Source organism: Vulpes vulpes, chromosome 5 (assembly GCF_048418805.1).
Source record: "Vulpes vulpes isolate BD-2025 chromosome 5, VulVul3, whole genome shotgun sequence".
Taxonomy (NCBI): Eukaryota; Metazoa; Chordata; class Mammalia; order Carnivora; family Canidae; genus Vulpes; species Vulpes vulpes.
Window position 1 is genome coordinate 66,712,367 of NC_132784.1, and position 26,941 is coordinate 66,739,307.

The following is a 26,941-nucleotide window of genomic DNA, read 5'->3' on the forward strand; positions in this document are numbered from 1 at the left end:
CTTCCGTGGTCCCGCCCCCTGCGGTCCCGCCCGCCGGGGAAAGTGAGTTGCGTGGGCGCCGGGGCGGGGAGCGCAGAGCCGGGAGCGCGGAGCGGAGCGGCGCCGAGGGCGGCTGACCGCAGGGTGAGTGCCAGCGGGGTCTGCGGGCCCCGCGCCCCGTCTGCCGCCCTCTCTTCGCCCTGCCCCGGGAAGCGGGTCCTGGAACCCCCACCCGGCTGGGTCGGTGGATGCGGCTCAGTCCGCCCGCCCACCGGGTGTCGGGCCGTGGCGGGGGCCACAGCGGCGACGGGGGGAGGAGGAGGAGGGATGAAGGGAAGAGGAAGAGGAGAATGGGGAGTTACCAGCCGCTAACCACTGAGACTAACTCCGCCGGGCCTGATGGCACTCTGGTGGCGCTCAGGGCTTTCTCTGTGGCATCTTCCTGGGAGGGAGGGACCCATTCTACAGATGAGGAAATTGAGGCCCACCCAACTAGAAAGAGGCAGAGCTAGAGGCAAGTGGGGTCACTCCAGCTCCAGAGCCTACCAGTCTGGATATTAGGGAGGCTCCAGGCGAGGTCCTCCAGCTCAGCTCTCATCATCGTGGGTCAAGGGCTTGGGGGAGGGATCTAGTGGGTTCCTGAAGTGGGTGGCCTGAGCTTCAGCCCCTTAGGGAGCAGGAGGAGGGGGCATAGAGTGAGGAGGGAGCTGCAGTCTGGACCCCGAAGCCACAGGACTGAGGAACCTTCGTTTGCTGCATTAAAAGGAGTAGGGTGGCCCTGGCTTGGGTAGGGGCCAGGGAGGAGAGGGGGTAAGGGCTGAGCCAGTGGAGTCCTCAGATGTTGGGGAGGGGTCTAACCAGGGCCCTACACACCCTGCCCACCCCATGAGGGAATCTCCCAGGCCCATGCCCTGTGAGTGAGGGATACCCAGCTGGATATGCCACAGCCTGGGGCTGCTGCACTCCCTGAGCCCCCAGACCTGGTTCCCTGCAGCCCCCCATCTGTCCAACCCAGGCTTTCAGGGTGCCCTTGGGCAGAGAACAGCCCTCCCTAGAGCCGTGGGACTAACAGACCCGCAGCTCCAGGTTCTGGCTCCTGCCTGACTTGACCACCTGGTCCCAGACCTCACCTCCTCAAGCGCGCTGACCTGTGGGTAGACCAGGGCTCAGGGGCCTCTTCCCCAGGATTGCTGTTAGGTTTCAATGAGGTAGTATGGGTGAGGGGATTTCGAGGAGGCTCACTTTATTTCATCCCCCCCCTCAGGTCCTGTCTTTCCTGGGGCAGGGTGGCCAAGTCCCATTTACCTAAAGAGGAAGTGGAGCCCTAGAGAAGGTGAGAGACTCCCCCAAGGACACACAGCCAGTCACAGCTTGGGCCTCTGGGGTGGAACCTAGCCCCTCCTACCCCCTTTTCCCTGTCCAGGGCTGGGTGCTTCTGCAGCCTCAAGCTGCCTCTCAGCCTTCTCTCCTCCTCCAGGCTGGGGCCAGGGCTGCACTTCCTATTTGGATTGAAGGAAATCAGGCCCAGGGGAGGAAGTGACCAGCCGGGCAGGCCCCTAGCGGCCCAGACAGCGGGTGGGGCACTTTGACGCCAAACGTTCACCCTTTCAGCTTGGGACCTCACCATGCCTGTCCCCTTCCCTGACAATTTGAGAGCTAAGGAAACTGAGTCTACAGAGGGGAAGTGGCTGGCCTGGGGCCCGGAGAGCAGTGGCCATGGAGTCCCGGCTCGTGGCTGGGTCATCTGCGGGGCCTTCCCCGGGCGCTAGGCAGGGCCCCACCAGGCTGTCCCGCCTGTGTCAGCTTCCACAGTTTCACTTTCGTGGGTTTCGACACCTGGAAGGCTGTTTCTGTCCTTTTCTGGACAGAGGCCACCAGGCAGTCCAGGCCTCAGGGGAAGGCTCCCCTCCCGGGCCTCTCTGCCCACAGTGAGGGCACCAGGGGACCCGGTGGAGGCTCCCTCCGCTCAGTGCTCACAGACACCCCCGGGAAGGAGGAGGCTCCAGCCCAGCCCTGGCTGCTGTCACAGAAAAACGCTCCTTGGTGTGGACGGACAAGGACTCGCAGCCCGCCGGTCAGGAGGCTGGCCGCTGGAAGTAACCCTTGGCCTGGGGCCCCAAGGATGAGTGGGATCTAGGGGTGAGGGCAGGTCACAGAGGGACAGATTGCGCAGAGGTCGAGTGTGAGAAGAGCCAGAGCCTCCAGGGCTCGAGGGTGGGTGTCTGGGACAGGGCAGAGCCAGCTGGGAAAGAGCTTGAGGAGGGCTGTGGGCTGGGCCGTGAGGTCGGCCAGGGTGGGCTCCACTCCCAAGTATACCATGTACTTCCGGTGTGACCTCAGCACCCCTTCAAGGCTTCCCAGGCCTCAGTTTGTCCACCTGACAGACGGGGTTGGTAGCAGGACCTACCTTCCGTGGCTCATGTGAGCCGAGGTGGACAGAATTCCTACCCGATGGGAAACTGCATGGCTCACCTCGACTGAACCTTCACCCCCGGCCGGGCCCGCAGGACCATGGGCTCCATGTTCCGGAGTGAGGAGGTGGCACTGGTCCAGCTCTTCCTGCCCACCTCTGCCGCCTACACCTGCGTGAGCCAGCTTGGCGAACTGGGCCTCGTGGAGTTCAGAGACGTGAGTGGGACCGACGGGTTCGGGAGGGGCCTTCTGCATCCTCGATGGTATGCCGCCTGCCCACAAGATGCCCTTGGCCGTGCTCGAGTCCTGGCGGCCTCTGCCATAGATACTCTGCTCTCGGAGAGGCCAGCCTGACAGCTGAGGCCACCTTGCCTCTGGGGCCCTGTCACACCCTCCCCAGAGCACGAAAAGCCTGCTCTGTCTCCAGCTGGGCATCAGGAGGCTCATGGTGTGTTCAGCACCGTCCTAGGGGGAGGCAGCTATGGCCCGCAGGGAGCCAAGCCTGGGTGCCAGGGTGGGACCGCCCTGGCTCCCTTCTCAGAAATCTGACCCCTCTGTGTGGCAACCACAGCTCAATGCCTCGGTGAGCGCCTTCCAGAGACGCTTTGTGGGGGATGTTCGGCGCTGTGAAGAGCTGGAGAAAACCTTCAGTGAGTTGGCCTCAGCCCACATCCCAGGCAGGCTTCCTGAAGGAGGTGCCAGTCGAGCTTGGCCTGAAAGGAAAAGTCCTGGTCCCCCAGACGGAAGTCAGTGAAGGGAAGTCCAAGCCATGCCCTGCAGAGCCAGGACAGGGCTGCTGGGTTCTGTGGAGTGCTCTTGAGAATGGGGCTCACTTGGAAGAGGCCTCAAATACTGTATGAGGGCCTGGGAATTCATCCAGTAGATACTGGGAGCTGCTGTGGTTTGTTTCTAAGCAAGGGTGAGGCATGGACTGAGCTTTCTGTGCTACAGATAGACTAGGTGGGCAGAGGCCAGGATCCAGGGTCAGGTGCCCCGAGGAGCAGATTCTTCAACCCAGGGACCCTCACCCTGGACTCTGTGACAGCCCCTCCTAGGAGGAGCCCGTGAGAGGGGGGAACAGCACATTCGTTTAATGGTTTGTTAGTTTAACTGATGCCTTTTAGGTCATCAGGCAGGTGGTACATGGGGCTCCCGGCATACTCCCGTCCCAGGCCCTCCCATGCTAGGCCCACCCTGCCTGGCACAGCCCTGTGGGACCCAGGCCCACACAAAGGAGAGAAGCCCACATGAGCTCAGGAGGAGGAGGGTAGGGATCCCTGGGTGGCGCAGCGGTTTGGCGCCTGCCTTTGGCCCAGGGCGCGATCCTGGAGACCCGGGATCGAATCCCACATCGGGCTCCCGGTGCATGGAGCCTGCTTCTCCCTCTGCCTATGTCTCTGCCTCTCTCTCTCTCTCTCTGTGTGACTATCGTAAATAAATAAAAATTAAAAAAAAAAAAAAAAAAAAAAAAAAAGGAGGAGGAGGGTGGACCTTTCGGGGTAGAGATTTGGCCTGGGGTTTTTCTGGGAGTCTGGGACTTAGTAAATCAACTAGCTGGTGGCCAGTTGAGTTTGGGGTGGCATTTGGGACCCCTGCTAGTCATCAGGCAGCCCTTGGCTACCAGTGGCCATTAGCTGGCGCTGGCCCCCAAAGAGCCTCTCCTGACGCCTATCCCTCTGCACCCAGTGTTCCTGCAGGAGGAGGTGCGGCGGGCTGGGCTGGTGCTGCCTCCACCAGAGGGGAGGCTGCTGGCACCCCCGCCCCGTGACCTGCTTCGCATCCAGGAGGAGACGGATCGCCTGGCACAGGAGCTCCGGGATGTGCGGGGCAACCAGCAGTCCCTGCGGGCCCAGCTCCACCAGCTGCAGCTGCACTCTGCTGTGCTGGGCCAGGGCCACAGCCTCCCGGTCAGCTCCAGCTCTGGGTGGGGTGGGGGGCTGGGGAAGAGGGTACCAGCCCCCGCTGGGCACGGGGCTCACGGTGGTGCCTCCTGGCTCCCAGCTGGCAGCCACCCATGCTGATGGGCTCTCGGAGAGAAGCCCCCTGCTCCAGCCCCCTGGGGGGCCACACCAGGACCTGAGGGTCAAGTAAGTAAGGGGCGCTTCAGGTTCTTTCCTGTCAGCTGGAGGCCCTTGTCCAGTGCTCTCCTCCTCCACCTGCAGATCACCTCCGGCCTCCTCCCTCAGGCCCACAATTTCCCGTGCTCGTGGGGCCTTCTCCTTTCCCGGCCCGGCCTGCTGGGCCCAGCCTCCTGCCTGGGAGCAGGCCTGTGTGCCAGGCTGACCGTCCTGACTGGGGTGGCCTGGCCGGGGGAAGGGTGGGGCTGGGGGATGGCGGGAGCACCCCTGCCCAGTCCAGCCCCTCGGCAGCTTCGTGGCAGGAGCCGTGGAGCCCCCCAAGGCCGCTGCCCTGGAACGCCTGCTCTGGAGGGCCTGCCGCGGCTTCCTCATTGCCAGCTTCAGGGAGACGGAGCAGCAGCTGGAGGACCCGGTGACGGTGAGGGCTGGGGAGCCCAGGCTGGGGGCATCCCGGGCGGGGTGGGACCCTAGGTAAAGAAGCCCATTCCCGCAGGGCGAGCCCGCGACCTGGATGACCTTCCTCATCTCCTACTGGGGCGAGCGGATAGGACAGAAGATCCACAAGATCACTGACTGGTGAGCCCCACGGGGGGCTGACCCCGCACCACCCTTGTGCCCAGGCCCCTGGCCGCCAGCAGAGCCCCCCGGGCGCCCCCTCACGCCGCCCCCTCCCTGCCAGCTTCCACTGCCACGTCTTCCCGTTCGTGGAGCAGGAGGAGGGCCGCCTCACAACCCTGCAGCAGCTGCGACAGCAGAGCCAGGAGCTGCAGGAGGTGGGCACCCTGGGGCTCGGGTGGGCTGGACGTCCGCTGCCCCCTCCCCCCCCACTTATCTCACCACCTGCTCTGGCCGCAGGTCCTGGGGGAGACTGAGCGCTTCCTGACCCAGGTGCTGGGCCGGGTGCAGCGGCTGCTGCCACCCTGGCAAGTGCAGATCTGCAAGATGAAGGCCGTGTACCTGGCTCTCAACCAGTGCAGCGTGAGTGCCACACACAAGTGCCTCATCGCTGAGGGCTGGTGCGCCACACGCGACCTGCCCACGCTACAGCAGGTGCTGCAGGACAGCTCGGTGAGTGGGGTGAGGGGGGCTCCCGCCCTCCCCTTCCACCCAGTGGGTGCCAGCTCTCCCTGAGGGTCCAGGCCCAGCAAGCCTTCCCCCTCCTGGCATCCCAAAAGCACCCTGGAGGCTGGCCCAATGGGAACTGGCTCCGAGATCTTGGGCCATTGCAGGGAGCCTCAGGCTACTCATGTATGAAATGGGTGTAATGAGCCTGCAGGGACCATTGTAGTGTGAACAAACCATAGGCTGCTGGGACCCAGTAGGTGCTCACATGTGGCAGTGGGGCACCCTCTCCTGGGCCACACTTCTCTTTCCCAAGCACTTTCTGGTCCAGCTGATCTCGGACTCTCCCTAAATCACCATGGGTGGGGGGGCAGGCAGTCCTATTTCAGAGAGGGGAGGGGCTACCCCAGATCTCCAGGCACTTGCCCAGTGAGCCCCACTTCTCCCACTGGGTTTGGCTGGGGGTGTCAGAGGGTCCCTGAAGGCCCCCCATCAGCCTCATCTTTTTGTCCATTGGGTGCTGCAGAGTGAGGCGGGCGTGAGCGCTGTGGTTCACCGCATCCCCTGCCGGGACATGCCCCCCACGCTTATCCGCACCAACCGCTTTACTGCCAGCTTCCAGAGCATCGTGGACGCCTACGGTGTGGGCCGCTACCAGGAGGTCAATCCTGGTGAGATCTGTGGAGCCCCCAGCCTGGGAGGGTGGCATCTCCATACCTGGCCTGTCCTGCCCTTGTGAGCCCACTCCCGTCACGCTGGAGGGCAGGGGAAGCAACGTGGAGGATTTGCATTTACTTCCAGCAACACCCCCCACAACCAGCAGTTAGGCTTACAAGGGATCCAGCATGAGGCTGTGTGCAAAGAACAGGCTTTGCAGTAGGAATGGCTTGGGTTTGAGGCCTGACTCATACCTTGATTCATTTCTTCATTTCTGAGCCTCGGTTTCCACATCTATAAAACGGGAATCATAGTTCGGGCCTCAGAGCAGTGCTGGGAGGGTTGAGAGATTGCACATCCGATGTCCACGGGACCAAAGTCAGCCTGCTGAGGCTCCTCATTAGGCCTCACTGTGTAAGAAGTTTGAATTGGGTGCCGTCGGGTTCTCCCAGAAGCAGAGCCTGAGTTGGGGACTCTGGCGCAAGTGGCCAATTAAGAGAGGTGCTCCTGGGAGAAACCAGCCAGGGCTGATGGCAGGGGATGAGGCAGTAGGCAGGGAGGGGTGGGGAGCTGGGGGCAGGCCAGGGGCTGGTGGTACTCTGGTCTCTCATCTGCCTGGTTCTCCTCCCTCCAGGTATGGCTCTCCCTGCAGCACGCTGGCTGCAGTGTTGCCAGTGGCTCAGTGCCCCTGTGTCACTGGGTGGGGATCACAGTGGGGTCTCTGAGCCCAAAGAATGGGTATGGGAAGTGAACCATGGTGGGGCCCATTTTTTGCCCCGAAAGATTTTATTTGACAGAGTGAACGAGAGAGAGAGAGAGACAGAGAATGAGCTGGAGGAGGGAGAGGGAGAAACAGACTCCCCACTAAGCACGGAGCCCAATGTGGGGGTCCATTCCAGGACCCTGGGATCACGACCTGAGCCGGAGGTAGCTGCTTAGCTGACTGAGCCATCTTGGAGAGGACTTAGTCATAGGCCAGGGAAGGGTTCTGCCTCACCCAGGCAGCTGGAGGCAGGGTGCCTGGCCCCCCAAGGTGGTACAGGCAGGGTGCGATGACCAGGTCACATGCAGTCCTTTGGGGCCTGCCATCCCCAGGGTCAGCATCCTAGAGCTGGACCTGGGGCCCCATCCTGTTTTCCCTGCCTCTGTGTTAGCAGGTGCCTGTCCAGTTAGAAGAAGCCTGATCACCAGATAGCCACGGCTGCTAATATGCTAGCAGCTCTCGGAGCATTAGCTCTGGGGAGGTGGGCATTGGCTCAGGCTGCTGGGATGGAGCACCACAGCTGTTTGTCTCCCGGTGTGGAGGCTGGAAGTCTGTGATCATGGCGTCAGCAGGGCTGCTTCCTTCCAAAGGAGGCTGCTCCAGGCGGGCCTCCATTCTGGGCTCGGAGACAGCCAGCTTCATGTTTAAGCGGTGTCCTCCCAATGAATGTGTCTGGTGACCTCATTTTCACTTGATGGCATCTGTAAAGATCCTGCCTCCACATCTGGGTCACTGAGGTCCTGAGGGCTAGGACTCCAGCACATCCTTTTTGGGGCATGGGGACCACAGCTCAGCTTGTTAACAGACATGCACTGAAGGGAATTGTCCCATTTTACTGAAGGGAAAGTGAGACCTCAGAGCTTAGGTGACCAACTCAGCCTTCTGGAACTAGCCATGTGCCAGTCAGGGCTGCCACAGGGCTCTCTGCCCAGGCTCTCTGCCTCTCTGAGCTTCTGTGTATAGCTCTTTTAATAACAGCAACAGGAACTGAGTTACACTGAGTGCTGCAGCCTGCCAAGTACTGGCCCTGGGTGAACTCGTTGACAATAGCTCTACCGAGTCCTAGTACTGCTACCTCCCAATTTACAGATGGGGAAACAGAAGTTCAGAGAGGTTAAGTCACTAGCCCGTGGTCACACAGCCAGGAGGGGGCAGGCTCTGGAATGCAGACACACAGTCTGGCCTCCCTGCCTCGCCAACACCCCCTCCGAGTCTCCCGGGGTCCCAGAGCCTGGGCTCGGGGCCTCTGTGGCCCCTTTTGCAGAGATACGCACGTTCACCAGGGGATCCTGGCTGACCGCCTGTCCTCTGCGTGCAGCGCCCTATACCATCATCACCTTCCCTTTCCTCTTTGCTGTGATGTTTGGCGACGTGGGCCACGGGCTGCTCATGTTCCTCTTTGCCCTGGCCATGGTGCTCGCGGAGAACCAGCCGGCCGTGAAGACGGCGCAGAATGAGGTAAGGGCGGGTGAGGGGTCTGGGTGCGGCGGGGGCCCGGGCCACCCCTCACAGCCCCCTCCCCGCCCGCCGCCCCCAGATCTGGCAGACTTTCTTCAGCGGCCGCTACCTGCTGCTGCTCATGGGCCTGTTCTCCATCTACACCGGCTTCATCTACAACGAGTGCTTCAGCCGCGCCACGACCATCTTCTCCTCGGGCTGGAGCGTGGCAGCCATGGCCACCCAGTCGGACTGGAGGTGAGGCCCGGCCGCAGCCCCCATGGCCCCCGTGGCCCCGCAGCCCCTGACCACCTGCCCCTGTTGCCACAGTGACACTTTCTTGGCGGAGCACCCACTTCTCACCCTGGACCCCAATGTCACCGGTGTCTTCCTGGGACCTTACCCCTTCGGCATTGACCCCGTGAGTCCTGGCCACTTGCCATGCGGGTGCAGGCGGCGGGAGGGCCGGGTGGGTGCCAGCACTACCCTGACCCGACCTTGACCTGGCCATGACACCTCCCGCGCGCCCCTCCCGAGGGCCTGGCCTGGTACTGGGGGCAAGAGGTGCGGGGCTCCAGGAGGACGAGGGGCCCACCCTGTGGGGCCCACACAGCAGCCACCTCAGGGAAGAGAGAAGCATGTGGGAGCAAGGCCAGAGCTGGCTTGCTCGCAGCCTGCTGCCCAGGCACCATTCCGTATTCTCCGTGTGACAGGATATTGCATGTAGTTCTCATGACAGTCCCCGGATGTGAGCATTAGCGTTGCTCTTGTCTCACAGACAAAGACACAGAGATACAGGAGAGACCAGGCATGTGACGTTGCCTGGCTGGGAAAAGCTGGGGTCTGGACCCCAGTTGCCCAGCCTGTCTGTCCAGTCCATTGTTCCCTTCTGCTGCCCTGCAGTGGGCAGGTGGGTGGCAGATGCCAATGAGGCCCCACAGGGGCAAGCAGGCAGGCTGCCCAGGGTGACACCCCTCCCTCTTGCCACCCCAGGTCTGGAGCCTGGCTGTCAACCACCTCAGCTTCCTCAACTCCTTCAAGATGAAGATGTCTGTCATCCTTGGGGTCACCCACATGACCTTTGGGGTGGTCCTGGGAGTCTTCAACCACATGTGAGGGCCTGAGTTCTGGCGGGGGAGCAAGGGGCACTGGGGCAGGCAGGGCCAGGGTGGCCCGGTGGGTGACCGAGTACCTCCGGCCTTCTGCCACCACAGACACTTCGGCCAGTGGCACCGGCTGCTCCTAGAGACCCTACCGGAGCTGGTCTTCCTGCTGGGGCTGTTCGGCTACCTTGTCTTCCTGGTCATCTACAAGTGGCTGTGCATCTCAGCTGCCAGCGCTGCCTCAGCCCCCAGCATCCTCATCCACTTCATCAACATGTTCCTCTTCTCCCGCAGCCCCACCAATAGGCTGCTCTTCCCTGGGCAGGTACTGCCCCGCCAGACCCCTTCAGGGGGCCTCGTGATCACTGGGCCACTCTGAGCTGCAGGGTCCTTCTCTGAGAAACGGGGATGCAGGCCTGAGGCTGTGAGCCAGGGAGGTCAAGGGACCATGTGAAACCCCCCTAGGGAATCTCCCCCCAAGATTCCTTATAGCACAATGTCCCTGCTCAGTGAGGGGCCCTGGGGGAGGAGTGGGCGGCAGGCTCCCTGGGCTCCCAAGAGTCATGAGGCTCGCAGAGGGCACCCTGACTCAAGCTCCCCCCACCCCGCAGGAGGTGGTGCAGTCTGTGCTGGTGGTCCTGGCCCTGGCCATGGTGCCCGTCCTGCTGCTTGGCACACCCTTGTTCCTGCACTGGCAGCACCGCCGCCGTTCGCGGAGGCCCACTGGCCGGCAACCGGTAGAAGCTAGAGGAAGGGGGCATGTGGCATGAGGGCTGCCGGGAGGCTTGACCCCAGCCTCGCTGCCTCGTGGTCTCCTGGGTGGCGGAGGCCTGCTGATGTCACCTGCCCTCCACTCCCAGGATGAGGACAAGTCCAGGATTCTAGACTCCTCCGACACGTCTGTGGCTGGCTGGGGTTCTGATGAAGAGAAAGCAGGGTGCCCAGGGAACTCAGAGGAGGCCGAGGTGGGTGTGGTCTTCCAGAGTATGTGTGGGGGATGGTGGCTGCCAGACTGACTTGCCCCTCACTGCCTCCCATCCCCCAGTTTGTCCTGTCCGAGGTGCTCATGCACCAGGCCATCCACACCATTGAGTTCTGCCTGGGATGCATCTCCAACACGGCCTCTTACCTGCGCCTCTGGGCTCTGAGCCTGGCCCATGCTCGTGAGTGACCTGGCCACAGGGGGTTGGCTGGCTGCGGGGCAGCTGCTGGCTGGGGGGCCTGGGCGGGTCACTTCTCCAGGCTTCAGAATCCCCTGTAGCCTGAGGATGTGGGGAGGTACTCCACCAGGAAGGGGGCGCTTCCGGCTGCCACAGGGGCTGGGTGGGCACCCCCTCGGCCCTGGCCTCCACTGCTGCCTCCTCGACCCCCAGAGCTATCAGAGGTCCTGTGGGCCATGGTCATGCGTGGTGGCCTGCGCATGGGCCGTGAATGGGGTGTGGCGCCTGTGGTGCTGGTTCCCGTCTTTGCTGCCTTCGCCGTGTTGACCGTGGCCATCCTGCTGGTGATGGAGGGGCTCTCAGCCTTCCTGCACGCACTGCGGCTACACTGGTGAGCAGCCCGCCTGGCTGGCCCGGGAAGCACAAGGGGGCAGGAGCGGGGGCCTCCCCTCACGAGCTCTTCCCTTCTCACCCCCAGGGTGGAGTTCCAGAACAAGTTCTACTCAGGCAGTGGCTACAAGCTAAGCCCCTTCACCTTCACTGCGGAGGAAGAGTAGTGCCCATCTGTGGCCACGCTCAGGTCTCTGCTTTTACCTACAGAGACAAGAAATAAAGATGGCTTTAGGAACTGTCCTGGTCCCATCTGCAATGCCACGGGCTGGGGAGGCTGGGTGTGGTGGGGCCTAGGCTCTGGGCATGGGCTGGTCCCACCCCAGGGCTCCTGATATCATGGGCTCCATGCCTGGCTATATATTATGCCCATCTTCCTCATGCTCACCTATGCAGCTGGGCTTGGTGTCAGGTGTAGTGGAGTGGGAAGCCCTGGTCTGGGACCTGGGGTCTTGAGAATTTGGGGAGAGGCCTCATGAGCACATCTGCAGCAATTCCAGTCTTGGCGTGAAAAGGGGCAGAACTAGGACCAAGGAAGGATGTTTCCAGCACATTCTAGCTCAGTATGAGTGTCTCCCAGGCTGAGCCAGGGATGTGAGTGAGCTCCCTATATCCTTGGGGATGTGCAAGTGGCTGTTAGGAGACTGTTTGGGATACTCGGCATGAAGGGTGGTGCCTGGCATGATGGGCCAATGTTTCCATGCCCTGGTGCTAGCCCCACCTCAGGCACTCAAGATGTCTGAGGCAGGGAGCAGCCTGGGACACCAGAGCCTGACCCAGCAGCGAGGACGGGGACACTCACACACACGGCCACCATTCTAGAGAAGGGCAGAGGCTGTCCAGGCAGCCCAGGAGCCACCCAGGGCCCCAATGGTCAGGAAAAGGATTGAGCTGGATTCCAGGCCCTGCTGCCCCTTCAGTGGAACCTATTGTTTGTCTCTCCCACCCCTCCTTGGTGATCAGTCCTGCCCCCTCCCCCCCCACTGAGGTCATCCTTCGGCTGGTGGGGTGGAGAGGGGCATTTTGCATGTCTTTCTGGCCTGGGTCCCACCACTGGCTGGGAGGTGGTGCCAATGCTTCTCAGAGGCCTTCCTTTCTCAGGCTGAGGAGCTGCAAAATGGCTCTTCCGGCAGGAGGCCCCAGGAACAAAGGCTGCTTTGAGGCCAAAGATGCCCTGGGCATGGCAAGCCGGGTGGCCTGGCTCCATGACTGTGGCTCTCATCTGGCCAGCTGCTGGGAGGAGCCCGACTGCCCTCCTCAGGGCCTCCAGATGCCAGGGGGCTGGGGGTGGGCAGGGAAGAGCAGGGGGAGCGGGTGAGTCCTTACATAGGAGTACAGTATCATTTACTGCTAGTTTTATCGTTTGGACACCAAAACACATTCACCTGGTTAAAATTTAAAGTGTCGGGCAGCCCCGGTGGCACAGAGGTTTAGTGCTGCCTACAGCCTGGGGTGTGATCCTGGGGACCCAGAATCGAGTCCCACGTCGGGCTCCCTGAATGGAGCCTGCTTCTCCCTCTGCCTGTGTCTGCCTATCTCTCTCTTTGTGTCTCTCATGAATAAATAAAATTAAAAAAAAAAAAAAAGAAAATTAAAATGTCTACAAGGGCAAATAGTGGAAAATCTTCCTCCTGCCTGAGCAAGCCAGTTCAGTCTCCTCCAGGATGTCCCCCTGCTCCTAGTTTCTTCTAGATCCTTATGGTCATGGGGCAGAGAAGACCGGCCGGGAGCCCTCCATAGGCACAACAGGCAACAGGAGATTTAGGACACATACAAGGGTGACAGGATGAGTTTTAGACGCTTTTATTGTTTGTATAGTACAATCTCTGGTAGCAGAAATGTATGCACAAAAAAAACATTCAAATAAGAGTTCAGAGTAAAAAAAAATTTATCCCAAAGGACATTTAACATATATGGGTTTCACAGCTATAGTGTATCTGCGCCCTCACATTCCACAGACTGCTCTTTCCCACCAGGAGGACCCCATCAGGGATATCGGGAGCAGGGAGGGCAGGGGAGCTGGCCCAGAGCCATGGTCAGGCCTCCTCCCTCTCCCCACCTGGCACACTGAGGCCCCTGCAGCAGGGCAGCAGGAGGCTTCAGCCCAGGCACAGAACCCACAACCCCTTGGCTGAGCAGAGGTGGAGGAGAAAAGGCTGCGGAGAGCAGGACAAAGCTCTCCATGGGGAAGGGAGGCAGGAGGCCCCTGTGTATCCAAAGGTCCCCAAGCTGCCCCTTGGCTGGCAGGTGGCCCCCTATGGGCTGCGTGCGGCTCCTGCCTGCCCCTGAGGCTGGAGTTAGTAAAGCACATTCAGTTAAAGAGGAGGGCAGGGCCAAGTTGCATCCGGTCAGGGTGAGATGCGTTTGCATAACAGTATATGTACAACAGGTAGCAAGGAGCTACATTCTTCGGTTCATCCTTGTCCAGAGACAACAGCTCACCCCCGTCACAGGCAGTCTGCTGTCCAGAGCATCAGCCACGTGGACCAGAGGATGAGGGAGCAGCTTCCAGAGACTTGCGCTCAATCCACAGGGCTATGTCACAGTCTGTCCCTGCTCACTCACTGCGCTCGGGAGCCAGCAGCGTCTACACAGTCACCAACAGAGAGCATGGTCACAGTGTTCCCCAGCATGTGAACTCAAATCCTTGAAAAATCAATATTAACCAAAAAGAAGACCCACAGAAACACTGTACTCTTGCTGTCTGCCATACCTGACTACAAACTTCAGGCCCCAAATAGAAGATGCCTTCTCTAGATTAAAAGGATTCTGAGATATTGCACTATTGCGCTATTGAACTATGTTTCTGCTTCCCGATCTCATTGCAGACCTAGTGAAATCGTAAACAAGATAGGATATAAATGTTACTCAATTTTAATACAGTCTTTCGTATCATACACATCTGTGTCGGCAGCGAGACATCCAAGCCTTGCTGTAGGGACAGCAGTTGGAGCGCGGAGGGGCCCGCTGGCTGGCCACCCCCATGCAGTCCAGGGATGAAGTGGATGGCGCCTCCCACGCTCACACCCCGAGCTTCCGCTTCTGGTCGAAATAGGCATCAAACCTTGCTTGGGCATAGTCCTAGGAGACATAAGGAAGAATAGCCTCACCAAAGACTCCCACCCAGGCTGCCCATGTCCCGTGTGGGCCCGCGCCTGGGCCACTACCGCTGCACCGGACAGAGCAGCTCCAGCTGCTGCAGGGTGTCCAGAACCCCAGACACCCAGCTCAGGCACCTGGGCCGTGTCGTGGCATGGCCACCCAGGTGGGCCTTCTGTCTCTGTATCTGGCACTGCCACGGTTCACGCTCGTTTACCCTGAATGCTGCAGGCGCTGACTGAAACACAGGCTCCTCTCTCAAAGCAGAAGATCCCTGGGGCTGAGTCAAGTAGAGAACAGAGGTGTGAGGAAGAAGGTACCACCAATTTTCTGGGATCACCTGCAGCAATACTACTACTGAGACATGAGAGGGATGTTAGAGACTCTGGTCTTGAGTTCTGCCTACACGAAAACCGTCAAGCCATGTGTCTCTGGGTCTGCTCCCCGACCCGCCCCTCAGGGTGGAAAGCACAATCTCTGAAGCGCCTGCTTCAAATTGAAAAGTCTGTGATGCCAACTGCCAGGAAGATTACAGCATCATTGTTTCAAACTCGACATTGGGATGTAATTTATGTACCACCGCTTTGAACATCAAAAATGAATGACTTCAGAGTTGGACATTTTCACAAATGTGTCCATCCAGTTTAGCACCAGCACCACAATCCTGCTAAGGAACATTCCAGCACACTCACATTTCCACGGGCCTGGCTCCAATACCTGGCCACAGGCAGCTTCTGAATTCTATCTCAATCACCGTGGATTTTGCTATTAGAAAACTTTTCCATACATCAAGTCATCCAGTGTGTACCCTTTCGTGTCTGGCTCGTTTCACTCAGCATAGTAACATTTCTGGGATTCATCCAGGCTGTTGTGAGCATCTGTGGTTCATTCCTGTTACTGTGGAGTCCTTGTCGATTGTATGATCTAACACACTACAAATATCCATTCATCTGACTGGCATGCGGGTTTGGGCAATTAAACAGAAAGCCGCTATGAGCAGGAGTGCCAGCCTTGGTGTGGAAACATGCCTTCATATCTTTTGGATCAATCCCACAGTAGGAGGTTGCCAGGCCAGACACTAGGTGTACCATCAGACCCTCTACCTTCCCCCTTAGCCATGTATGCGGGTTCCAGCTGTTCCACATTCTTGCTGACATTTGGGAGTGTTGGTGTCTTAAATGTTTTAGCTGCCATCATAGTGTGCAGGGCATCTTGCTGGAGATTCAATCTGCACTTCTTTTATGACTAATTACATTAAGCAGACAAAAAAGATGTCTACTAGCCATTTGCTTCTCTCTCGTGAAATGTCCAAATCTTCTGCCTATTTACAAAGTAGTTTGATTTCTTGCTAAGTTGTGAGCTCCTTATATATTCTAAATACAAGTCCTTCCATAGGGAGAGATCTGCCACATTTGCTCCAAGGCTGTGCTTGCCTTTTTGTTTTCTTAATAATGTCATTCTAAGATCACAAGTTTTTAACTTTGATTAAGCCCAACTTACTGTATCTTTTTTCTTTTATGGTCAGTGCTTTACGTAACCTAAGAAATCTCTGCCATGGTCACAAAGCTTTTCTCCTTTGTTTTCCAGATGCTTTTACACCTAGGCCTGTTATCCAAGTTAATGCTTGTGTATGGTGGGAGACCAAGTTCATCATTTTTCCCATATGGCTGCTTAGTTCTTCCCGCATCAGTTTTGAAAATCTAACCCCTTCTCCAATGAATGACCGTGACCCTTGAGTATCAGTTGGCTGTATGTATGAGTGTCTCTGGGCACCAGGCTCTACTCTATTTGACAGATGTCCATCTTTACACCAATATCGCAGTCTTGATATATCTTAAAATCAGGCAGAATGAGTCCTCCAACTTTGTTAAGTTTTAGTTTCACATAAATTTTAGAACTTACCGGTTTCTGCCAAAAAGCCTGGGGCTGGGGGTGGGGTGGGTGGTGTTTGACTGGGATCACGGAGACTCTGGGTATCAGCTTGGGGAGAACAGACTCTTAATATGGAGTCTCCTGAAGCCATAAATGAGGTCTCGCAGTCCATTTATTTGTTTTTAGCCATGTTTTACAGTTTCCAGTGTGAAGACCATTCACATATTTCAAAAATCTCATCCCTAAGTATTTCATGTTTTATACCATTGTAAATACAATGAAACTTCACTTCCACAGCTTAAACAGCATTTCTGTTGATTCTTTCATATTTTCTCATGTACTTGATCATGTCAACACAGAAGTTTTTCTTCTTTGTTTCCAGTACTTTTGCATTTCCTCTCTTTTCCTGGTCCCACTATGCTGCCCAGGTGCTCTGGTCCCCTAAGGGGTGGCAGTGGGATGTGAGAGCAGCGCACCTTCCTTGCTTGCTGTCTGGGGCTCTCAGGTGTGCGGGAATGCTCCAGCTCTCACTGGTAATTATGATGCTAGCTGTATGTTTCATACGTGCCCTTTCCCTGGTAGAGGAAGGACCCTACTATTCCTACTTTGCTGAGGCTTCTGTTTTAAATTATGATCATGAATGGGTATTGGATTTTGTCAAATGCTTTGCCTGCATTCACTCAGGAGAAAGTACGGTTTTCCTCTCTCATTCTGTTAATATGCTGAATTATACTAACTGGTTTTTAAAATGTTAAAGTAACCTGGCATTCCAGAGATAAGTGCCACTTGGTCCTATCTATGTTGGATTTAATTTCTGCTAATATATTTTTTAAGATTTTATTTATTTATTCATGAGAGACAGAGAGAGAGAGAGAGAGAGAGAGAGAGAAAGGCAAGAGGCACAGGCAGAGGGAGAAGCAGGCTCCATGCAGGGCGCCCGACGTGGGACTTGATCCTGGGTCTCCAGGATCACACCCTGGGCTGAAGGTGGCGCTAAACCGCTGAGCCACCCGGGCTGCCCTAATTTCTGCTAATATTTTGATAATGATTTTTCTGTCCTGCTCATGAAGGGCACTGATCTGCAGTTTTCTTAATGTCTTTGTCTCGTTTTGGCATCGGGGCAATGCTTTATCAAATGAGTAGAGAAATGTCCCTTCCTCTCTTTATTCTCTAAAAGTCTATGTAAAACAAGTATTATTTCTTCCTTAAATATTGGGTGATATTCACCAGGACATGCAGTTTATGCTTCAGGGAGGTTTTCTTTTTTCTTTTTTTTTTTTTTTCAGGGAGGTTTTCTGAGTATGAATTCAATTTATCCAATAAATATATGATCATTTGTTAGGTTAGTTTTTGTCATTTCTATCTTCCAAGAAATGTGCACATTTTATGGACACTGCCAAATGTGTCGGTGTAAAGTTATTCATAATATTCTCTTACCCTTTCAACACCCACAGGATCTGGAGGGACACCTTCTCCTTGTACATGATACTGGTCATATGTGTCTTTTCTTTCTCGCTCAATATAGCCAAAAGTTTGTAAACTGTATTGAGCTTTTCAAAGAACTTTTGGTTTCATTGGTTTTCTCTTTTTTCCCCATCCATCTTCTATTTTAATGATTTCTGCTCTTAGCTTTACTTAGATTTTTTTTTTTTAATTTATGATAGTCACAGGGAGAGAGAGATAGGCAGAGACATAGGCAGAGGGAGAAGCAGGCTCCATGAACCGGGAGCCCGATGTGGGATTCGATCCCGGGTCTCCAGGATCGTGCACTGGGCCAAAGGCAGGCGCCGAACCGCTGTGCCACCCAGGGATCCCTAGATTTGTTTTAAAAAGTAGGTTCCATGCCCAATGTGGGGCCTGAACTCATGACCCTGAGATCAGGAGTCGTGTGTTCCACCAACAGCCACCAACAGCCAGCCAGGTGTCCCTCTTTATCTAGTTCTATTGACTTCAGGCTGAGGTTGTTTTTTTCTCTTTCTAGCTTTTTTTTTTTTTTTTTTAAAGATTTATTTATTTATTTATTCAGAGAGTGAAAGAAAGGCAGAGACACAGGCAGAGAGAGAAGCAGGCTCCATGCAGGGAGCCCGACACGGGACTCGATCCTAGGTCTCCAGAATCACACCCGGGCTGCAGGCGGCACTAAACCGCTGCGCCACCGGGGCTGCCCCTCTTTCTAGCTTTTTAAAGTAGAAGCTCCAGTCACTGGTTTGAGGATTTTCTTATCTAATACAAATGTAAAACCTTCAAAGCCACAAGTTTTTAAACTCTGCTTTAACTATACCCTGCAGGGATCCCTGGGTGGCGCAGCGGTTTGGCGCCTGCCTTTGGCCCAGGGCGCGATCCTGGAGATCCGGGATCGAATCCCACGTCGGGCTCCCGGTGCATGGAGCCTGCTTCTCCCTCTGCCTGTGTCTCTGCCTCTCTCTCTCACTGTGTTCCTATCATAAATAAATAAAAAAAAAATTAAAAAAAAAAAAATAACTATACCCTGCAAATTGATATATTGTTTTCATTATAATCTGGTTCAAAATACTTTATAATTGTCTATTTCACTACAATCCAGGGTTTATGTAAGTATACTGTTTAATTTCCAAATAATTAAGAATTTTCAAACTTTGTTGTTGTTGATTGCCTACTAAATTCCATGATGGTCAGAAAATATACTTTGGATTTCAATTCTTTTCTTTTTTTTTTTTTTTTTTAAAGATTTTATTTATTTATTCATAGAGATGCAGAGAGAGAGAGAGGCAGAGACACAGGCAGAGGGAGAAGCAGGCTCCATGCAGAGAGCCTGATGTGGGACTTGATCCAGGGTCTCCAGATCACGCCCTGGGCTGCAGGCAGCGCTAAACCGCTGCGCCACTGAGGATTTCAATTCTTTTCAACTTGAGATCTGTTTCGTAACGCCCAGCGTATGGTCTATCTTGGCAAATACGCCATATTCACCAGGCAAGAACTTACATCCTGCAGTTGGGCATTCAACAGTGTCAGGCTGGGCAAGAGACGGCCCCTGCTTCATTCCTCCCCTCAAGCTGGGGGAGACTGCAGTCCCCCTTCCACCCCCTACCCCACTCTGGCTGGGGAAGAGTGCGGTCCCCACTCCATCCCTCTCACTGCTGTGTGTCCAGCTCTGACTCTCTGCTCTGTGGGTTCACCTCTCTGCTCAGTTTTCTCAGGTTCTGCTTTATGTCTTCTGAAACAAGACAGATACATACACATTTAGGATTTTTTTCTATGTCTTTTGGATTAACTGATCCCTTTATCATTATGAAATTATTCTTTATCTTTGGTAATATTTTCTGATGTGTACTTTGTCTTACAGTATCATTTGACCATGGCTTTGAATCCGTTTAAAACTCCTTATTCCCCCTTTCTTTTCCCTAACAGCATCTGTGTGTCATCAAACCTCCTGCCTGGAAGCAGAAATCGCTATAACCAAGGACTGGGAGGATGAATGAACCTGTCCTAAAGCAAGATGCTCACAGCAGAGTATGTGTGCCCCCACCCCAGGACATGCCACCGACACTTCCTACCGGGCAGCAGATGGCTTAACTCAAAGTTAAAACTGTCTATGTTAGGGACAGTTCCTAAAGTTAGAAGGAAATGACAGCCTGGCTTGTCGAACTATATCCTCATTCAATCCGCACCAGCCACCCACTGGAGAATGGGCACTGCAGGCCAGAGAATGGAGCAGTGACAACTGAAGCAAACACGTCAAAGCACAGGCAGGCACCCTCACGCTCCTTCACTCTGTGTCCCTCCTGTCAGAAAGGCCTGAGGTCAAGGGCTGGACCACCAAGATCCATCAGAGCCACAGGGTCATAAAGCACCTCTCTGAAGCAGGGAAGGTGAAGCCACCTTCAAAGGCAGATGCAGAGCCAAAGTGGGTTAAATAGTGCAGCCTTTAACCCCCGGCTTCCTGGGCTGAGCCTGCTGTCCTGGTCACCTCGTTCAGGACCTTGTGGGGACACATGTAGATCTCTGTAAGGAACGTTCACCTCCCGCCATGCACTCACAAACAATTTTCTTTCTGGGAATAGAAGAGAAAACCATCCCGAAACATACCATGTACCCAAATTCAATGGATGAAATCTTGGCCTGTACGATGGACCAAAGTCCCCAGAAGAAATGGGATGCAAGGGCAAACCTGTAATTACAAAAGCAGGAAATGCACATGAGATGTGTGGTGCTGGCCAAAGGCCCAGTGATGGGATTTCCTGCTGGCAGGCACTGTAACTCATCGGGACGCAAACCCAGTCTGCCCTGGCCCACTCAACAAGATTATATTCCATAGTGACCAAGAACAGGATGGGAGCCCAGCAGCTGGCCTCTCCCACATCTGCTGGGGGCAGGTGGACCTGCAGTGTGGACATGCCCAACTGCTGTCCCTGGCGCATGGCTACAGTCCAAGGACTCACACAGAGGCCTTGGGGGCCACATAGGCGGGGCACGGGCCACACTGGGAAAGAAACGGTCTCTGCTACATGTACGCAAGCGCCCAGCATCAGCAACTTAGGGGGCATGAGGAACACACAGGCCTCTGGATGACTCACTGGCTTTCTGAGGAGGTAGGATGTTACCTCACCCTCATCCCTGCCCTCCTACAGCAGTGAAACAGAGTGTGGCGGTGCACCATGGCCTCCACCACTGAGAACCCAAGCTCCCCTCACAACAGTGCCTCTGGGCTTCACTGAATGCTTCAGTGTCCTCCTCAAACCGGATTGCTTTTCTTGTGGTCCTTGACCCACTACACATCCCTTGGAGCTACCCTTTCTGTCTGGCTCTCCTCCACTTTTCTATTTCTATCCATTCTAGAACCAGAGTGGGAAGATCTATGCACCAGGGGAAGCTCCAGGGACAGTGAGAGTGGCTGTACGCCCAGCAACAGGGCTGTGGACACTTCAGAAGAGGTGATTTATGGTGAGTGGACTGAAGTCACCTAAACATTTTTGCTAAAGAATCTCCTAAGAGAGCTCAAAGAATGAGTAATTCAGGTCTCTTAACTAAAGAGATGAGTGTGTTTGATAAACAGGGGTCCAACCTTTCATGAAATCTAGAAGTTTCTCAGCCCTGCTTTGAGAGCTAGTGAAGCAAAATTAAAAGCAAGACTCAGAACACTCACAATTTATAGTTTTCAGAAGAAACACATTATTGGATGGTGCCCACCACTCCACAAGCATCAAGTGACGAGAGCATACAGGCCCTGGGTGGCACGGCCTCACACAGCCGAGTCCTATGTGTAGATTACAGCCAACCACACACCCTAACCCTATAACACTGATCCTGCTCTCTACACCTGCTGTGTGCTGAAATCTGGAGAGGTACCAAATGCTCCATGTTTGACAAAGTAGAAGTCCCAAATATATAAGGGTATAAAGAAGCTCCTAAAATACTAATGATTGCAATTCGGCATCCCATTATATTCTATAAACAGGACAACAATTTTTTATAAATTAACAACAAAACAAATTACCTATTGACTTCAAGTAACATTTCTTCTTCTATAATGGACTTTTCTTCATTACTGAGGTTTTCAAATTCATTTTGGAATGCAGCCAAGTAATTGGAAATAAAGTGGAGCTTTAAAAAAAAGTAATTACATTAGAATCTGACGGTGACAGATGGTGGTGTCAAGAACTGTCAGGAAGCACCACATGGCTGGAAGACACCCCACATATCTAGCGGACACCCCACACATCCAGTGGACACCCCACATGGCCGGTGGACACCCTACACACCTGGTAGGGCCTGGAGGAGCTCTGTGCCAGGCAGGAGCACGGAAGCTCACCGGTGCATGCGGCTGTGATCACAGTCAGAGTTTACTGGACTCGGTGCCACACTGTCAACAAGACAGGCACAGGAAACCACCGCTGCTTCTGGACAAAATCACTGAGGTAGAATCTACTCCACATTCCCGTTTCCCAGTCTGGTCACAAAGCAGGGTAAGCCTATGTCACACATCCCCCTGGATGGGCTGGCATTCTGTGTGGGGCCTTCACAGGTGTGCCTGGCATGGATGCTAGGGGCCCGAGGTCGCTGGCAGAGGCTTCGTCAGAGTGGGAGCTCACCAGACCACGTGAAGGGGCCTGCTGCCTCTGACGTGCCGCGGTGACGTGTGAATGTCCACAGATTGGCAAGGTCTAATTCTGGTTTGGAGAAGAGGTTCTACCAGGTCCCGCATGTAGTCTACATGTGAATCAGGATCTAGAAGACCCCTGTTCATCAGTAGCTCACACTATACCAAACGGCACCAGAACACAGAGAACCATCATTCACTTGCTTTCTTTTATAAAAAGGAAACGGCTGGCAGCTGCTTCACCTAGAGAACACCATTAATGGATTACGTAGCTGGAAAGGCAACACTGCCTTTCCACCACCTCGTCCACTTTCCTGTTCCCAGATGGCTTTCATACTCCGCACCTCCTCCCACCAGAAAGCAGCATTCCAGCTAGAGGGCTGTGCTAGCAGGGCATTCTGGAAGGAGTAAACCTGGCACAGGCATGGCGATGGCTCACGCCTATTAAATTCTATGTAGCAGGCACCGTCCTGAGCCTTTGTTTCTGAACATGACCTCACACCTCCCAAGAACAGAATAATTTCTGCAGACGAGGCAACAGAAGCACACACAGAGTCAGTAGGTGACAGTGAACAGTGGCAGATCTGCGATTCAAATCTAGGCACTGTTTTGAAAACCCATGCTTGAACCATCACACAAGATGGGTTAATTTCTGAGAGATACTAAATGCTCAAATTGGCCAATGAAGACAGAAAATTTGAATAGATCAACACCTTAAGAAATGGTAATGAATGACCTTTCCTCCCCAAAAGTTTGAGGCCCACACTTTCTTACAGGTAAAGTTACCAAATTTTCAAAGAACATCATGTCATATAAATTTGTCCCAAAAAATTACAAAGGGACACCAAACACATTTTATTAGACTAGCATATTTATTCCAAAACTAGATACGAATAATAATTTTTTAAATGACCATTTTAAGCCCATTTCACGTATGCACATAGATGTAAAAGTCCTAAGTAAGAGACTGCCTCACTGGACCCAACAGAGTGTTCCAAAATAACACACCTCATTCAAATGGTTTATTTTAGGAACTTCATAGTTTAACATTTTAAAACATCTCATTAGCGGACTAAAGAGAGAAAAGCATGACTTTACCAGGTAGGTGCAGAAAGGGTAGCTAATGAAGACCAACACCTATATGTGACTTTTTAAATTGCTCAAAAAATAAAAATTGAACTTCCTTCATTTCCGTTGCTGTGCAGTGCTGGTGGTTACACAGCCCTGCGGCCCATCACATGGAACCTGCCTTCTCATTGGCAGAAAACCCCCTCCTCCTGGCTGGAGAGTCCACACTCTGGGGCTGCCCAGTTGTGACAGAGGAAGAACTTCCTTCGGTACAGCAGGAATTTCAATACCTGAAGACTGCTGCTGTGTCTCCTCGTCCCCCAACACCTTTCTTCTCATACAGCATGACCTCGAGGCCAGAGCCAGCCTGGCCACTCTGCTTGGAACCCACTCAAGCTCATCACAGTCGTCCTGACAGTGTGGCCAGAAGAGGGCAATATAGTTTTGGTCCCACAGCAAGTCAACGCTTGAATGGCTGCCCCTGGAGTGTGTGCCATCTGCTGAAGGTACGATCACTGCGCCTGGCACAGGTGAGAGTGCTCAAGGACATCTCCTGAGTGAAATACAGCAGCGGCTGACTGCATCCCAGTCCTCACACCTCTCTCTGACCTCTCTGAAATGCTGCTGAGCTGGCAAGAGTTCCTCGGGAAGAGCTGTTCCGTAGCAGGGGTTGAGCTACTGCCCTGCCCAGGCTCAGGATACCTTCTTCTCAACTGGGCTTGCTTCCACATCGCTACCCACTTACCCTCAACCCACAGCTCTGACGGCGGGCTGAGGAAGAGAGCAGGGGCTCCCAGGAGGAACTTCCCACACGGTGATTCTTCACGCAGCCCCCTCCCCCCTACTCAGGACAGGAAAGGGAACTGGTAACAGCCGTAGCAGCTACTAAGTCATGGTGCCCAATAGACTACTTTTGTCTGCACAGAGTGAAACACACACAGGAAACATCATGATCCCCACAAAGAAGGCCAGGAGGCAGATCAGAGGCTGGGCTTTTTGGAAAAAATGAGAAGGAGCTACAAAAGAGACTGTGTTTTTTTCTAACTGAATACAGGTTATCCCTGACACAGGGATTAAAATGTCAAGTTTGTGTCCAAACACAAAATCCCATTTTAGAGCAAAAGGGTTTGCTTAAAAATTCCATGATTTAAAAAAGGTGTTATGAAGATGCAATCAATTCTAACTGCATGAAATGGACTCATGCATTAATCTACCAAGCCTACACAGTCACCTCCTACCTGTTGTTTCCTGGTGGGGTACTTCAGGATGTTCGCTCTGAAGAAAGGGTACTTTTCATAGGTATAGTCGTACATCCATTCACAGAAATGATTCCCAATGTCGAATCCCCTGAAAAAGAGGTAAGAGCTGCAGAGAAAGGCGCAGACTACCACACCATGAGGCTCCTCTGGTCAGAGAGGGGAAAAGGCCAAGTTGTGAGCATCCCTCTCAACAACAAGCTGTCTTTCCTGTGGTTCCCCAAGGATGACTGCCCCAGGGGCAGAGAGGGCCAACAGGGCATTTACCAGAACCACAGCCAACTGAAGCTACAAAAGCGCCACCCAACCCACCACTCAGGAGTTGTTCGAGAGCATTCTCCTGCACTCAGTACTCTGATCTCTGAAGTCAACAAAATACCCAATTCTGTGTTCTGATCACTCACACTGCTGCCCCCCACTACCAGCGAAGAACAGGCCCAGCTGCTTTCCACGCTGCTGAAGACTGCTAGGACACTGGGACAGAGTGCACAAGCTCCTACGGTACTGTGTCATGGCTGCCTATTTCCTCCTGTGGCTGTTTCATACCTGTAATTATAGCTGCTGTATTCGAAGTCGATGAGCATCAGTCTCTGCTTTTCAGAATTCTCTCTGCCTTCCAGCATTAAGATATTACCTGCAGAAAGGTTTAGATAACATGCCATTTACTGTTGGCACGTGGCACAGTTGAGAGCAAAAGTCCTTGAACGTAGGGCTGAGAGTGGTGCCGATCCTGTCAGGGAACCCTAACCACGCAGTGAGTGGGTGCGGGCCGTGGAGCACACTGCCCCCCGAAGTCCAGCCCAAACAGAAGGCCCTGGGCCATGTGGACACAAGGTCCCTGTTCACAGCAGCCCAAGAGTAACATGGCCACAAGCTCACCCTTGAACAAGAATGGCTCTCCCTTGGCTTGTTGGGACTGCACCTCCAGACTTTCTACACCAGGGTATGAAAGAAAACACCTGACTGCATCCTGGAGTTCTGGCTGACCCAACAACCCGAGCAGCCCTAGGGAGGATGGCTGTGGCCCACCAGTTAGGAAGCTGTGTGCTGGCATCCAGCTTAGGCAGCACGGGGCTCTGCAGACCATACTCCCAAGGAGGAGACCACAGGCACCTTTCCTTCCATCATATTTCCTTCCACAGCTGAATTCTGGGCCTGAAGTGAACTGGCTGCCAGACTGGCTCTTCAGGCTCTTCCCAAGGCCCCACACTCGACCCAATGTTCAGCATCTGTCACTATCAGGCTGGCGAGTAGGCACCAGTGAGCCAAGCTTTGCTAATTTTTTGGCCACTCTCTCCAGGGTTTCTGCAGGAGGTGTTTTCTCTAGGGTTTTTAGCACACATCTTCCGTTTCCAGGGGCCATTACAAGGAGATGCCCAGAGCAGTAGAGCAAAGTAAATGTATAACTCCCACCTCCTCTAGCCTTTTCATACATTGGCGATCACTGGCCAAACCCCCCTGGTGGTGTCTGTGTAGCTGACTATTGCCTGCTAACACACAAACCTGGCTGACATGTCTACACCCTGCTTGACTTGGCCAGCAATGATCCACTAATTAATAAAAGGTATTTTGGTTCAAACTAATGTCTTACTAATGACTGGTCTTCAACAGAGACTATTATCAAAATTAAAAACAAACTGCTGAGCCTGGCATGGGTGGATGTGAGCTAGCCATGATGAAGAGGACAGGGACAGCAAGGCAAAACCACACCAGAACCCGGCACCACAGCAGCACCGGTGGAGCTTAGACGGGGCCTCCGTTTGAAGTCCCAGTGAGGGGTACCTGGCATTATACTTTTGGAAGGCAGAGACCCAAGGTCATGGTAGAGTGAACTAATCCCAGGAGAGCAGGTGCAAAATGCGGCCAGGGCAAGGCCCTCAGGACTGAGCAGGGGCATTACCTCTCACTGGGTTTTCAGATTATCAAAGTTGCGTGTTCACAGAGTTAAACACTGAACAAACATGTGACTTAGGAGGTTTCAATCCTTTATCCAAGCTCACAGTTTAGTGACTATTGCCATTTTTTGTTCTATGAATGTATTGTTTACAAAAATGGGAGGACACCCGTGTTTTTCTAAAACTTGCTTTTTTTCTCTTAACATATCCTGGAAATTTTTTCTGTTGGTCTGCATAAAAACTCGACCTCATTTTTTTAAATAGTGGTAGAATATTCCACTGTGTAGCTGTGCCATTATTTCACATGTGTACCCCCTTCTGCACAGACACCTGGCATCCATCACACCGCTGGAGGCTGCCTTTGAAGGAGACACACAAACCCAGCTTCACCTAACAGGCAGCAATTCTTACCTTCCTGACAATCATTGTGACAAAACACAACTGGAGAAGGGGTGGATTCAAGTAGTGACCTGGAAAGGGAATCACAGTGTAGGTCAGATGCCTCCATGCCTGGTAGCAGACAGGCACACTGCACCACCATGCAGCCTCTGTGCAGTGCCTTCCCCGTGAGCTCCGAGAGTACTGCATTCACGTGGCCCCAGCTCATCCTGGAGACTCACACCAGCCCCCGAGG

The 26,941-nt window shown here is 54.3% G+C and overlaps 2 protein-coding genes across 28 annotated transcripts in view; one reads left to right on the forward strand and one right to left on the reverse strand.

Moving 5' to 3' along the window:
- TCIRG1 (T cell immune regulator 1, ATPase H+ transporting V0 subunit a3) lies at nucleotides 1–11,279 on the forward strand. Of its 10 annotated transcripts, none has more exons than XM_072758534.1 (22): nucleotides 1–123; nucleotides 1,244–1,312; nucleotides 1,848–2,075; nucleotides 2,377–2,607; nucleotides 2,963–3,041; nucleotides 4,078–4,298; nucleotides 4,393–4,478; nucleotides 4,761–4,887; nucleotides 4,963–5,045; nucleotides 5,149–5,242; nucleotides 5,325–5,537; nucleotides 6,058–6,202; nucleotides 8,270–8,409; nucleotides 8,489–8,646; nucleotides 8,719–8,809; nucleotides 9,382–9,500; nucleotides 9,603–9,816; nucleotides 10,103–10,228; nucleotides 10,352–10,456; nucleotides 10,537–10,654; nucleotides 10,865–11,042; nucleotides 11,130–11,279. In XM_072758534.1, exons 4-22 carry the CDS (start codon nucleotides 2,491–2,493, stop codon nucleotides 11,206–11,208), a joined length of 2,493 nt encoding a protein of 830 aa, XP_072614635.1. In that variant the 5' UTR covers nucleotides 1–123; nucleotides 1,244–1,312; nucleotides 1,848–2,075; nucleotides 2,377–2,490; the 3' UTR covers nucleotides 11,209–11,279. The 10 variants fall into 10 exon arrangements, with proteins under 10 accessions (XP_072614635.1, XP_072614633.1, XP_072614637.1 ...); XM_072758532.1 differs by having other exon boundaries at nucleotides 2,380–2,607; XM_072758536.1 differs by having other exon boundaries at nucleotides 2,487–2,607.
- Nucleotides 11,280–12,828: 1,549 nt separating this feature from the next.
- Nucleotides 12,829–26,941, reverse strand: part of CHKA (choline kinase alpha) — a 68,129-nt gene continuing 54,016 nt past the window's right edge. For 9 of the 18 annotated variants that reach the window (XM_072758553.1, XM_072758540.1, XM_072758539.1 and 6 more), the window contains 6 exons: nucleotides 26,719–26,777; nucleotides 24,959–25,046; nucleotides 24,395–24,503; nucleotides 21,486–21,592; nucleotides 20,078–20,159; nucleotides 12,829–14,122 (listed from right to left, as the gene is read on the reverse strand). In XM_072758553.1, the coding sequence (XP_072614654.1) occupies nucleotides 14,063–14,122; nucleotides 20,078–20,159; nucleotides 21,486–21,592; nucleotides 24,395–24,503; nucleotides 24,959–25,046; nucleotides 26,719–26,777 (505 nt within the window). In that variant the 3' untranslated portion in view covers nucleotides 12,829–14,062. Of the gene's footprint in view, nucleotides 14,123–18,122; nucleotides 18,451–20,077; nucleotides 20,160–21,485; nucleotides 21,593–24,394; nucleotides 24,504–24,958; nucleotides 25,047–26,718; nucleotides 26,778–26,941 lie in introns of those variants that run through there. The other 9 variants (XM_072758555.1, XM_072758545.1, XM_072758547.1 and 6 more) reach the window with 5 other exon arrangements.